At 54.6% G+C, this 14,175-nt stretch overlaps 2 protein-coding genes across 4 annotated transcripts in view; both read right to left on the bottom strand.

Annotated features, from left to right (window-relative positions):
- Positions 1-14,175, bottom strand: part of NRG2 (neuregulin 2) — a 177,421-nt gene that overhangs the window by 16,959 nt on the left and 146,287 nt on the right. For all 3 annotated transcript variants that reach the window (XM_044226329.1, XM_044226331.1, XM_044226322.1), the window contains one exon: positions 4,857-4,977. In XM_044226329.1, coding sequence (XP_044082264.1) covers positions 4,857-4,977 — 121 coding nt within the window. The remainder of the gene's footprint in view (positions 1-4,856; positions 4,978-14,175) is intronic.
- LOC122890912 (smad nuclear-interacting protein 1-like) lies at positions 8,504-13,681 on the bottom strand. The gene has a single exon (XM_044226356.1). The coding sequence runs from the start codon at positions 10,919-10,921 to the stop codon at positions 9,728-9,730; it is 1,194 nt and encodes a 397-aa protein (XP_044082291.1). The 5' UTR covers positions 10,922-13,681; the 3' UTR covers positions 8,504-9,727.

Here is a 14,175-nt window from a genome sequence, read left to right as displayed (position 1 = left end):
CTCTCTGGCTGCCACTCTGCTCTCAAGTGAGTCCCTGTCCTGCAGATTTCTGGGAGACCTGCCTAGCCCTGTACGCTCCTCTGAACCCTGGCAAGGCCAGATACCTGAGGGAAGCTTTAGAGACCGGGCCAGACTGACCACACCACCCCCATCCCCCTACTCAAAGATGGGTTTGGGCTGCCTCTGCCTCTGCCTCATTTTTCTTGTTGGGGAATTGGTTAACTCCATTGCCAGTATGCCCTCGGTAATAGGTCACTGTTTCACATCAATCAGTAAACTTTCTTAAGAGGTTGAGTGTACTCTACCTCTTAGCATTCTGGTGTGTCTCAACCATCAGCAACCCCTTGAGCTAACGGGATGGCTGCTGTTGGCTGTGATGGACACTCACAGAGCCCCTGTTGCCCCAGTCTAGCCTGGGGGACTGGGAGTGGTTGGTGGACAGGCAGCTGGAGTTTCTCTGGGCCTTGAGGGAGTGTCCTGCAGGGGAGGCAGGAGGCTGGTCCCTGCGGTGGTGGGAGTGTGTGCAGGCATGCCTGGCCGGGGGTAGCAGTGTGGGGCTGGGAAGTGTGTCTGGAGAAGATGGTGGGGGTTTCAGTGGGACCTGAGGGACACTCATCCTGTTGAACAGGGTGGCTCGGAGGAGGAGGCAGCGGCGGCTCGCACCTTGTCAGTACACCCTACTCTGGTCTAAGCATCCCATCCCAGGAAAATGGAGGTAGTTGCTAAGGCTTCCCAACCAGCTCCGGTCAGGCTCAGCTCTCCTTCCTCAGCTCTCAAACTGCTGTCCACTTGGGATGAGGGCTGGAGGGGAGAAGTGACTATCAAAGCAGCAGCACCTTTGGGGATGGAGGGTAAAGACCCAGGAAGTTGCCAAAATGACTCTCAGAACCCACAGAGGAATGGGAAAGAGATAGGTTTGACTGTGTCCAGTGTATGAGATTAGCCCGGCTCGAGTGTGTGTGTGTTTAAGAGCGAGAGGGGGTAATGCAGGGGCAGGAGGGGGCGAAGGGGAAATCCATTCCCACTGCTGACCAGCAGGGATGCTGTCCCATGGCTCTTGGAGACCAGTCCTGCATCCCTGATCCCACACCCAGCCTGGACTAACCCAACTATCATCTCCTTTCCTTCATGGCCACTGAGTTGTACAGAACTCCAGTTGGCACCATGAGCACAGTGTCTAACACAAATGCGCCCCCTGGACTTATGTAATATGGTCCTAATCTTGTGTCCTGGGAAAGCATCTTCCCCACTGGCTGAACAAAAGAAAAAGCAGTGGGGGATGGGCATAGTGCAGGGGTTGGGGGACTGACACCCATAGTATTGTTTGGGTACTAGATCTTTCCACCGGGCTCCTGGACTCTCCTCACTCCTGCCTGCTGAGAATGAGCCACGTTTAGGAGCCTGCGGCCTCCCTGGGGAAGGTTCTGGGGGTGAGCCTCTAGCTTGCCACCCTGTGCTCAGGACCAGGTAATGGGGTGGGGGCTACAGAAACCTATCAACCACGAGGCGGCAGTGGAGGGGGTGTCTGACACCACGTGAGGAGCTGTCTGGTAGTGGGTAGTTTCCTATGGACACAGGGATGGGCCCTCTGAGTTTCAGGGGCCCAGGGAATGGATAAGAAGGAGTGGCAGGTCATTTTTCTCAGCCCTCCCCTGAGTCATCTGTGACTATGGGAAGGTCTGTGCCCAGGGCTGGAGAAGAGCAGAGGTGAGACAGGGGCAGAGAGGAGAGCCCATGGGCTGTCTCTGGGGTGACAGAGAGGTTGGGACTCTGCCTCCCCGTTTTCCACCCACCTCCCGGGCCTCAGAGTCTCCTTTTGGTAGCCTGGGGATAATGCCATGTGTGCTGCCCTCACCCGGGGCAAGGGGAGGATGAAGGATGAGGGTGTGCCCCGGGCACTGAAGGGGGTGAAGGGTCTCTGGCTTCATGAGGGGGTGAGGTGGAGATGTGGAGAGGAGAGCAGGCAGATGGGTATGGCATGGGAGAACCGCCTGAACATGGGGTGGGGCGGGTGGGGGGGGGATGAGCCGGATGGGAGAGGGAGGCATGCCGCTGGTATGTGCACAGGGCTGGAAAGAGTCTTGTTCTGTCATCATCCCCTGAACCAGTCCCCAAGAGTCACGCACCAACCGTGCTCCACAAAAACACGGAGAGAAGAGGAGAAAGCAGCGAGAAGAAGTACAGAGGCCCCTGTCTCGCCCAGACAGGGGACAGTCGCCTGGATTTGGACCCCCATTTTCCAATCCCCCTAAGTTTTTTTTTTTTAAACAAAATTCAGTATCCATGACACTGTTTAGTTTGGCTCTGAATTCCAGAAAAACAGGAGGGACGGAGTGTGCCTGCTTTCCAACACTCCCTGCAGGACTCTGAACCAATACACAACAACAAGTGTCAGAAAACCAGGAAGGAAAACTGAGTTTTATAGAAACTGGAATGAAACTGACCAGTCTAGTTTCATTATCCAAGCTAAGCGGAAATGCAAAAAAATCAAAATAAAAAGTAAACAAACAGCACAAATGGTAAGACGTGAGTTTCAGTTCCTAGATTCTTTCCTTTTTATTCCGTTCAGGTGTCATCAGGAATCCCAAGAGGCCTGCCCCCCTTTCCCTCCCAGCTCGCCCGCCCCCAGAATGGCCTCTGGGTTCTGCCCTGCCCCCCTCCCCCCTGTCCTTCTCCAGCACAGCTCTGAGGACCTGCCCTCCTGAGAGTGATCCTCACAGGGGATGCCCCTCTCCCCTGAGGGCTCAGGGAGTCAGGGAAGTCGGGTTCCAGGAGCCCTGGCTGGGGCTGACCTAGGGCAGGTTGAAATGGGGAGGCAGTGGATTGGGGTACCAAGTTCAAGTTCTAAGCGATGAACCCCAGTTGCCCACGGGACACCATCTTCACAATGATTGAGGCTCCTGCCCTCTGCTTCTCTAATTTAGCTGGGTGTGACTCCAAGGTTCCTAGGGGTACAGCCTTGCTGGCAGGACCCTGTGGAAACCCATATAGCTCATCTCCTACCCCTTTCCACACTCAACACTAGCACTCGAGCCCTGGGGCCCCCATGGCCTTCCTTGGCCCCGGCACCCATTATGGGTGGCTGAAATCTTCCCTGCCCGGAGCCAGGGCTGATCTCAGTGATGCTGCTGGATTCCTTCAAGGTTCCAGGGTCCGAGGGGCTAGGGATAGAGGAAAGGCCTGGTGTGTGCCTACGTGTGTGTATGTGTGTGCGCCAGGGGGTAAAAGCCAGAGGGGAGGGGCATACAGGGCTGGGTGATGTCTGTGAGGTATACCAGAACCCTTATGAGTTTCTATAGATCTACTGCAGAGAGCTCAGAGCATTTTCATGGCTAGAATATATATTCCTCAGGGTTGGTTTCGTGAATGTGGCAGCCTCCTAGAGGCAGAAGAAGGGAGAGGAGGGGCTGAGTCCAGGCTGAGAACTTCCCTGGGGGACCTTCTTTTGCTTCCGGGACAGTCCCTGGAAATTCAGCACAGGGGAGGCCAGTAAGGGGAAGGCAGCTGATGGAGGTTGTGGCTGGGGGGAAGCCAGCAAAGGAAGCTGGCTGGGGCAAGAGGCAGAGTCTTGTAGTCCAGGCTCACCCAGCCTGGCACTGAGGGGAAAGTGTCTAGGAGGCCTGGCCCCTCATTATCACCTTGCGGTGGGGGGTGGAGGGGTCTCCGGCTAAGGCTGTAGGCAGTGTGGGGGGGATACAGCTCTGGAGCTGGAGCCCAGAGGTAGGAGAGCTGAGAAGGGCTGAATCTGACTTTGTCCGTGGGGAGGGCAAACGCCTCTCTGAATTTCCCCCAGTACTCTGGTGGCCTCTGCCCAGATGCCATGGGAATGGGGCAACTGTGGCACCTTGCCGGGGTCCTAGGCTTGGGGTCCTCTGAAAACCCAAAGTTTTTAACTAGTTTTTAACCCCCCAACCCCTCCTTGATCTGACTGGAACCTGTGCTGCTCTTACCAAGCTCACCCTGCGGCTCTTCATTCACCCATGAGAGAGTGTGTCGGGGGGCCCTGTGGGCCCAACTGTGGAGTAGGACCCAGCTGGACCTGAATAAGCCCTCAAGGATTGCTGGGCTCTCAGCTGCCCTGTTTGCCGAGGGGATAGGGATGGAGATCCTGTTGGGGGGAGCCCTGCCTTGCTGGATGTAGAGAAGCCCCAGCCTGATCTTCTCCTCAACCCTGCCCCCCCCACTGGGCCACACCCAGAGTGGTATCCTCACTGGGGTCCTTCCCCCCCACAGAGAGGGGCCAGGGTCGGAAATGGAACAAGAAGCACCCAGGGCATATCTGGGCACCAGGCAGGGAGAGCAGCCAGGTTTTGGGGTGAGCGTTGGATGCAGAGTCCTCGTCTCCCCTCAAGGCAAGGAGAGCAGACCCTCCACTACCCAGGGCTCTGGGAAATGTGCTTGACCCTGCCAAGGTCTTCACTGCTGGGGAAGACACCCCCTGGGAAATGTTCATCAACACAGTTTGGAGAGTTGCTGAGAGATGGCGGTGGGGAGAAAGTGAGAGGGGAGACAGAGCGGGAGGGCGGGGAGAGAGCGAGAACCCAGTGCCTAGGGCACAGACTCGTATCTCCATCTCCCTAGAAGGTGCTGGTGAAAGGGCGGCCACTGGGAGATGGGGTAGGGTGGGCTGGGTCGGGGCCTGCGAAACTGGCACTGCAGAAGCCCCGAGCTCTTCAGGGTTGATATCTCCTGCGATTCCCGGAAAGGACTAGGGGGAGGGGCACACCTCCCTGTCTACACCCCTTGGGGACCTCCTGTCAGTGACTCGAAGCCCACTTTTCCTAGAGCCCTCCGCTTCTGGCCCAACCTCTCTTGCCCTACTCTCGGCCCCCTGCCCGCCCCCGCTGGTCACTTACTTGCAGGAGAGCTGGTTGATGCCCTCGATGTAGTAGCAGACACCTCCATTGACGCAGTAGGACTTGGCTGTCTCGTTGCACTTCCGGGCGTGCCCCGACCAGGATGACAGAGTGGTACTCACTAGAGGTACGAGAGACACGTGCCAGTGACCCACTGAGACTGCCTCTGGGCCCCAAGAACCACCTCTCTGCTGTCCCTTCCTGGCCCATCTCATAGCTGGAAGGTCAGGAACTACAGCAACAGCTGGAGAGGGAAGGTCTGGTGGCTCCTCCCCATCACCTGCAAGGCCAGGGGTAGGCCCCCAGGAGCTCTGACCCTTTGCCCAGCACCACCCTGCCCCCTGCACTCTGGACCAAAGTACCCAAACCCCCAAAGGTCAGGACGATTTTCCATATTTGGGAGGAGATAAGAAGCTAGTGGCAAGTGCTCATTCTACTGGAATTAAGAGCCCAGTTCTTGCCTGCCTTTCTGGGTGCCCTCCCCGCCATAGGTGGATGAGACATCATGTCTTTTCTGGGGAACACGGTCACAGGGGTTCAGGGAGAAGACCTCTACACTGATTGGGATCTTGAGGTGGCCAGGAGGTGGCTGGAAGGGAGCTAGGCTTGGAGGGGAATGGTCCCCTCTGGACACTTGTTCTTTAAGATCTCGTGAGGCATGAGGAGAATCCTAGCTTTCACATGTTCCTCCTTTGTCCCAGAGGGCACAAGCCTCTCAGGACTGCTGCAAAGGCCACTATGCCCCTCTCCCTAAGCACCCAGGGTTTTCTTTGCCGCTGCCCTCATTGGGCAGCCCCATCCTCCCCGACCCAGTCAGCTGTTGAAGGGAGCCCCTAGGCTTCGACAGCCCAGGCTCTAAATTCTGGAGGTCAGGTTTCTTGACAGGAGGTGGGCAGGGAAGAGAGGCCTGTGGGGCAGCTGGGATGTGGACACTGTGTGAGCGGGGGTGGGGTGGAGGGGGGCTTTCAGGCTGCTGACCCAGACTGCCCATCCAACAGATCAGATTCATTTGATAACTCCAGTTCTACTCCTCTGGGGGATGGAATTCAAGAAACTGGTTTCCAAGGAAAAGTCTTGCCCCCAGGGTTGGTTTTCATCCCCCGAGCTAACGCCTGAGGCCTTGTCTCCAGACTGGATAGCACCTCAGCTTCTGGAGCTCTCACGTTCTCCCCTCCCTCAGCAGCGGCCTCCTGCCTGAGGTGGGCCACCCTACCTGGGCTGCTCCTGTCTCCTCAAGGGGACTGAGTCCCTCCCGGCCCCCTCCCTGTGGGGATGAAGTTGAGAGGAGGAGGAGGGCAGGCACTTGGTGCCCTCAGTGTTTAGACATGTGGGAGACAGATGGAGCGCGGGGACTGGGAGTGTATACACAGCTCGGCCTCTGTATATGTCTGAGGAGCTCGCTGATAAAACCCGGCAGGCAGGGCCAGCTCCTACCTTCCCCTCCACACCCTGCCTGTGGCTGCTCCTTTGGCTCTCCGGGTCCCACCCGTGTGGAGGGCTCCTCCCAACACACAGTGCACACTCAGTGGGGGCGGAGGCCTCTGCTGGTGTCTGCCCACTCTCTGGGTCAGGGAGACCCAGAGAACCAAGAAAGGGCCAGAGAAGAGAAACCGCTGAGGTGACCCTGCCTAAGAGTTACAAAATCCGCTACTCTGGAGGACACCAGAGGTTGCCCTGCCCTTCAGTTACATTGCCAAGGAGGAGTGCAGGAAGAGAGCAGGGGACGTCCTGTCCAGAGTCCCCGTGTGTGTGGGGACAAGGCCTCAGGGAACATATCAGCACCATGGAAGAACATATCAGCACCAAGGCTTAACATGAGCAGACGAAGGCAAACATGATGTGGACCACAGGTTTGGGTCCTCTTGTGGGCACTGGCTAAAGCTGAGATGTCTTGGCCCAGCTGGATGAACACCGTGGCTGTGGGTGGCAGAGATTGCCCCTGGCCATGCTGAGTGAGCAGTGGACAGCAGAGAGGATGGCGGCCGGGGCCACAGCTGTACACTTGGGCCCGTCCACACACATGTCTGCCCTTGGGACCAGGGGATGACTCTTGAAGGAAGGTGGGCCTTGGGTGGGATGTCTGTGCTGCCCAGAGCCGTGTCCTCATGGGGACTTGGCCGGGGCCCAGAAAGGCAAAAAGTATGGGTACTGGGATTGAGCCCCGTGATGGGCTCCCTGCTCAGTGGGGCGCCTGCTTCTCCCTCTGTCCCCTCTCCCCACTTGTGCTCTCTCTCACTATCTGTCTCTCTCAAAGAAAATCTTCAAAAGTGCCTGAAAGAATGGCTAAAATCGAAAACATAAGGAACAATATGTGTTGGTGAGGTTGAGGAAAAATGCACTGTTGGTGGGATTATAAACTAGGGCAGCCGCTGTGGAAAATAGTATGAAAATCTTAAAAGTAGAATTCTCTTATGATGCAGTAATTCCACTATTGGATATTTACCCCCAAATATGAAAACATTAGTTAAAAATGATGTGTGTACCCCTGTGTTTACTGCAGCATTATTTACAATAGCCAAGCTATGGAAGCAACCCAAGTCTCCATCCATAGATGAATGGATAAAGAAGATGGGATATAGAAAGGAATATTACTCAGCCATAAAAAATAACAAAATCTTGTCCTTTGCAACTTAGATGGACCTAGAGTGTATACCAAGTGAAATAACACAACCAGAGAAAGACAAATACCATATGGTTTCACAACTCTGAGGGAATTAAGAAACAAAACAAGGAACAAAGAAAAAGAAAACCCCGAAATCTCTCAACTCTATAGAACAGATGGTGACCAGAGGGGAGGTAGATGGGTGGATTGGTGAAATAGGTGAAGGGGATGAGAAGCGCATTTGTTGTGAGCACAGGGTAAGGGAAAGAATTGCTGACTCCCTCTACTGTACACCTGAAACTGATAGAATGCACGTTAATTGCATTGGAATTAAAACTAAAAATACCTGGAAGGATACAGGTGGCCTCTATCAGCCATTAGCATCCTGGTGGTCGAGAGCTTTTCAAGGTTCTGATGGGGGAAGGGTCAGGAGGGGAGCTGATGGCCAGGGGACGCTCTCCCTGCTGCTGGCAGCTACAACAGCTACCCACAGCTCAGGGAGGAACCTCCGCTTCTGTTTCAAGGCCCAGATCAAGGGATCTCCCTTCATCAAGGCGCCCAGCCACCTGCCCAGTATGCCCGCTCTCCTGTGGGTAAAACTGCCTTTCCTCTTTCATGGGTCAGAACAGGCAGATGCTTTGAGTTTGGGTTTGGGCATCCTGCCAGGAACTTTGAGGGACTTTGCTGGGAGCCAAGGCTATGACTCCCCAGAGCTCCGAACTGGGTCTTTCTGAGTAAGGCCTCGCTGAATAGGTGAGCGAGAGAGCAGGTGTGTGTGTGTGTGAGAGAGACGGAACAACGAGCCTTTCTAAGCCCCCAGGTGAGGGACAGGCCCAGAAGCCTCTGCAGGGCTTCTGGGGTCCTGTGATGCCCCAGGTCAAATCTGCCTCCCCTCTGGGGCAAAGGGAAGTCCAGCTGGACATCTGGGGCCTGGGCTGGCTCCCAAGTTCTCTTTTAGCTGGGGATGAGGCAGCTGGTTTCGCTAAGTCCGAGGTGCACTGGACCAAACTGATCGTTTTGTTTTGTTTTGTTTTGTTTTTTTATATTTACAAATTTTATTATTTTTTTATCCCAAAAATACATATAAATGAAAACCTGCTATTCAAATGCAGGGAGGCCTTCGCCTATAATGTAGTATCACATTTACATCACAAAACATTCTCATATGAAAATCAGTATGCAGCTCTTTCACTCACACTTTTATGTATACACCCCCCCCCACACCACACACACACACACAGTGTATATAAGTAGTTACGACTCTGCTACTTACACATATTCCTCTTAGGAATTAGGGAACAGGGCAACTCCCTTGCTTCCCGGCCTTGGGAAAGTAAATACAACCTCTCTGAACATTTTCTAAAAAGATGAAACGTGTCAACTATACAACCTCCTTTACACATATACATACGTTGTTAGAATAAAGCAAGGACCGTGCTACATGAACGACACTGTTTTGCAAATAAGGAAAGAGAGAACATTTGAATAAAAATGCAAAAGTGAACAGATACGATGATCAAAATGGTTATGTACATGCTTTATGGAGAAATCGGAATTCTCTCACAGGAAACCGATCCATGACCCATTTCAGCCTCTCGACGTTAGATCAGCACCCACTGGCAGGAGCCAGGATCCTCCTGCCCAGCTGCAGCTTCAACACGTCCCATAAAGCATCTGTTTAAGTCCAAGAGTTAATAATGAGGGCATGTGGTAAGTTCCCACCCCCCAAAAATGAAGTGCAAAATCAACTTCTGTGACTCAAGAGCTCAACCAGGTCAAAGCTTTGGTATATAATGGAGGCTGTTTTGGTGACAACCAAAGCTTAGTAAGATTCTCTGTATTGGAGTTTGCCCCAAAAACAAGAAAACAAAAACAAACCCAGTCCACAAAGCTTAACACCTATATAAATAAAGTAACTGTACAACGAGAACAAGCCACGATTCCCCTTGAGCCAAGGGTCTGTAGTTTCCTAGGAAGCAGTTCTGAAAGCACCAAGGACAGCCACGATGCTTCTACTGCAACACGATGTGTTGGTGAGACTGTTCTGAAAACAAAAGCCCACAGGCAAGGGGCTGATGTGCCACAGAAAAAAGTTCAACCAAACAGAAGTCAGTTTTCTTATGCTATAACATAAGGTGGTCAGCAACAGAGCAAAGACTTAAGGCAATAAGAGGCATTAACAGAGAGCACCGTGGTGCTCTCTGACTCAATCCCAAAACCTTTAAAGAAAGAAAAGGTCTCTCGAGAGTTTGGGCTGCTTCCGAGTTTGCTAGCTGTCAGATACTTCCTCCTCCACCTCATCATCCTCATCTTCTTTCCTGTCTACTTCAGAGGTGTCAGAGGACTCATGAAGCAGGACATACTCTCTGCTGCTGAACCCAAATTTAAGTACATCCTTTTCCTTTAGTTCATAGTATCTCTGTGGCTCAATGCGCTTGTTGTTCAAGAATGTTCCATTGCCTGAGCCAAGATCAATGATGTAGGGCTTCACCCTTCGGCCAACTGTCCCATCAGCACGGGTATATTCCACAAGCCGATACTGAAAGACGGCGTGCTGCTTTGAGCAGGAGGGATGATCCATCGGGATGTCCGCTACGCCGCGGTGCCGGCCTAACAGGTAGGCGCTCTGCCGATGGATGTACATGACAGGAAGCACCTCGTCATTTTTAAAGGGGTAGAGGCGCCATCGTTTCTTGGGGATACGTGCTTCTGGGGGCTCACTATACTTAATGACGACACCCCGGAAGGTGTTGGTGTCCTCGAGAAGTGCCCCGGAGAGTTCAAAGCTTGGCTTTTCTTTAGCGGGTGGCTCTTTGTCTTTATTGTTGCCCCCAGGTCGGGGAACCGACCCCTGAGACTCATTACCACTAGCGCCAACTTCGTTCTTCTGGCCATTCTCCCGTCTTCGGGCGTTGTAAAACTCCCGCTCTACGTCCCGAGCCTGTAGATTCTGAACATCTCGGTCCCGTCCCTGAGCCTGCCCACTCCCGGGCCTCTCATCAGAGCTTCTCCTCTGGTGAGAATGGCCCCGGTGTCTGTCGCGGTCACTGTTTCTAGCTCGCCGGTGTTCCTGGCCTGATGATTCCCGGGGCTGCCGTTCCTCCCGTCCTCTCCGGGTATGATCCTCACGTTCCTGCTTCACTTTGACTGTTGAGTGGTGAGGGCTTCGGCTTCTCTCACTCCGAGGAGACTTGCTTCTTCTCCCTGAGGACTTGTTTTTCTTTTTGGCTGGGGACCGGCTACCTCCTCGGGCTCGGTTCCCGCGGTGACCAGGACGGCCCGGGTCGCCGGCTGGCGGGGACGCGCTACCCCCGGAGGAATCGGGGCGGCGGTGGGCGGGAGGCGCGGCTTCCGGGCTGAGGCGCTCCTGCTTCACCTTCACCACCACCGCCGCCGCCACCAAGTCCCCGTCGCGGTGCCTCCGCCGGCTCCCCCGCTCCCGCTCGCTCTTTACCTCCTTCATGCTGAGATACGAGCCGAGCCGAGCGAAGGAAAAACAGGTCCGCTGCGCTCCGCTCCTTGAAGGAAATGACGGCCCTGACCCCTGAACTTCCCAAACTGATTGTTGTATTCAAAGTACCGCAAACTCTTTGCTGACTCCTCCTCCCGGGCAACCAGGGAGGCAGTGTCTCCTGAGCTGCCAGACCTGTGACTGCAAGGAGGGTCTGCTCTGATTCAGGGAAGGAGCCTCAGGAGCCTCAGGAACAGGGCCAAAGCAGGCTGCCAAAGGTCACAGTGAGTCGATGTCGTGCCCCTCACGCCCCACCCCGCGCGGCCACTGCTCCCTAGAGGCGTCCTCCCATGCCCTCTGCTGGCCGCTCCAGTGTTGTAACACCAGCTTCCCCGGGGCCTGGGCGGGCCAAGCCAAGCCACCTCGGGATGAGTCATGGGGGCAGGCACAGCTGCCCGCTACCCGCCCTCCACCTCCTCCCCAGGGTGTGGTTGCTGCGAGTCTTCTGGGCTCCGTGGGTAAACAAGGAGCCTGGGCATCTCTGCCGGTGGAAAAGCTCTCCCCGACCCCCGCCAACGGGGGTGTCCTGATCCCCCACAGTGGCCCTGTTCCTCGACCAATGTCAAGGATAGGGGCCAGCCACGGGCTCAACAGGGCAATAGAAGGGGTAGGGTGTGTGTGTAGTGGGGGGGGGCGGGCTAGGTGCACAGTATGTCCACCTCAACATCACACTCAGAATCCCAGAATTTTGTGGGGCGGAAGAGTCTAGTCTAGAGATCATTTGGCTCAGCCTCAGCTGGGGAAAGGCAGGACAAGCCGGGTATAGGAGGTCTCCCAGGTTTGCAGAGCTCAGAAGAGACCAGAGCTCTGGAGTCTGTGGCTCAGCCCTGCTGCTCTCTTGCGGAGCTGGAGGGAGGAGAGGCAAGGAACCCTGGGGGCAGTCCTCCAGTGCCCAGGGCAAACCTCCACTGGCCGCCTCCCGAACTGACAGGAGCTCCCGCATGTCTCCAGGCTGCGGCCTATCTGAGGGGTCTTCCAATGCTCTCCAGCCTCTTTCCCCAAGCCCAGCACGGGAGTGAGGCTGCTACTCTGCTTTTTGGTCCAACAGCCCTGCCCCCTTCCCCTGTTGCCAGCACTCCTCTCAGAAATGTGCCCTCATGTAGTTGGGGCAGGGCCATCAGTCACAGACTCTGCTCTCTATCCCCCAACACCCTGCACACATGCAAGCCTGGCAGGATGCTCCCCCGATCCCCTGAGGCCAGTGACTGGGTTGAGTGGGGCCCATGAACCCTGCAGGATCCACAGATCAAGTCAGTGACGCAGACAAAAGCTGTCTGTTTTTCCCTGGGTAGGAGACAGGGAGGTGTAAAACCGGGAGCCATCTGAGGCCATGGCCTCTTCTTCCCTATCTGCTCCTCAAACATGGGAGAAGCCCATTTTACAGAAGGAGAGAATGAGGACAACAGACCGTGTGGATTCTGTTGTGTCTGGACCCAGTTCTACCTCTGGATTTCTCCATTTTATAAATCAATACATACATTCCTTAAGGTAGTTTTAAGTTGGGGGTCTTGTCAGGTTTTGTTTTTTTTTTTAAATTATTAAGTGATCTCTACCCCCAACAAACTCACAACCCTGAGATCAAGAGTTGCATGTTCTACCGACTGAGTGGGTGCTCCCCCACTCTGTTCTAACCAAGAAAAATCTTGAATTAAACAAACTCAAGCCCAAAGTGGATCTAAGAATGTCTGCTCACTATGGCTGGAGGTGACAGATGCTGGCTCCCTAGCACGGTCCATTTTCCTGGGCTTGGGACAGGTGGGGAGGAATGGGGAGGGGGTGCCCAGGTGGGAGTCAGTAAAGGCCTTGGAGCAGGTTTTAAGTCCTTTTCTGTATTATTTACCAAGTGCCTACTATGAGCCAGGCACTGTGTTAGGCCCTGAGCTAGAGTGGCAATCAGGAGAGACACAGCCCCCCAGAGCTCGTGGTCTCAGTGTTTGCTAACTACTTTTACATTGTATAGATCTCTGCTTAATCCTCACTTAGACGTGTGGCAGAATGAAGCTCTTTGAGCTTCAGTCTCCTAAATTATGAGCTACACCCTGGGTCTTTCAGGGCTCGAGAGATGGCATAGAATGTGGCATGGAGCCTACTCTGCATCAACAGCAGCTCTCACTAAGTCCTGCGGAGAAGACATCATCGCCGCTCTCCTGGTCCTGGCTCACAATTCCACTGCGGAGGTCACACTTGCACAGAAAATGCAGCAAGAGGATGAGATGTGAAGACCAATCTAACAGACTTCAGGAATTATGCAAGACTATAGTTGGCCAAGCAGTGGCCTGGAAGCCAGCCCCGAGCGGGGAAGGACACTGTGGTGGGATGGAGGGGTCGGGGAGGATGGCGGCCTAGGAGAGACGGAATGAGAGGAAGGGCGAGAACAGACTGTACGGGACTGACACAGGGCTGGAAAGATCGTTGGGGCCACACTGGGGTGCTCTGGGCAGTGGGCCAAAGTCCTCGTTCTGTGGCGTTCCGGGGGGTAAGGGCATGACAAGACGAAAGCACCTTAAAAGAGGCCATTGCTCTGGGTTAGGTGAATAGAGCTGAAACCTGGGCCGGGTTGTCTCTGAGGGTTAGGGTTGGAGTGGGAGGTATAGATGTGAGAAAGACCCAGAAAGAAGGCAGACCAGGAGGTCTGACTTGGAGGCTTGGACCTTTAAGACAGGGCAGCAAGGGGCGCCTGGGTGGCTCAGTGGGTTGAGCCGCTGCCTTCGGCTCAGGTCATGATCCCAGAGTCCTGGGATCCAGTCCCACATCGGGCTCTCTGCTCGGCGGGGAACCTGCTTCCTCCTCTCTCTCTCTGCCTGCCTCTCTGCCTACATGTGATCTCTCTCTGTCAAATAAATAAATAAAATCTTTAAAAAAAAAAAAAAAACAGGGCAGCAAGGGAGACGAGGAGCCTAAGAGGCTGGGAGAACACAGAGACCCCTCCCAGTACAGAACAGACAGACAGGGTCTGCCCCAGGTTTTGCACTGAGGGTACCGGGGCAGGGAACTCCCACATTCTCCTTAGATAATGCTGGATGGTTGGGAGTCCTGGAGGGCTGTCTGGTAGAAGTACAGGCAGGCAAAGGCAGCTGCAGCGTCAGAGTGACGGGGCAGGACTGGAAGTGAACCCAAAGAACCAGGTAGCCAAAACGGTATGCTCAATGTGTGGGTGTTGGGAAGAGGAAAGCGATCTGTGGGATTTGGAGTTCCCGGGCTGGAGT

The sequence above is a fragment of the Neovison vison genome, chromosome 1, assembly GCF_020171115.1.
Source record: "Neovison vison isolate M4711 chromosome 1, ASM_NN_V1, whole genome shotgun sequence".
Classification (NCBI taxonomy): Eukaryota; Metazoa; Chordata; class Mammalia; order Carnivora; family Mustelidae; genus Neogale; species Neogale vison.
Note: the sequence above shows the minus strand (reverse complement) of the source record. Positions and strands in the feature narration are given on the sequence as shown.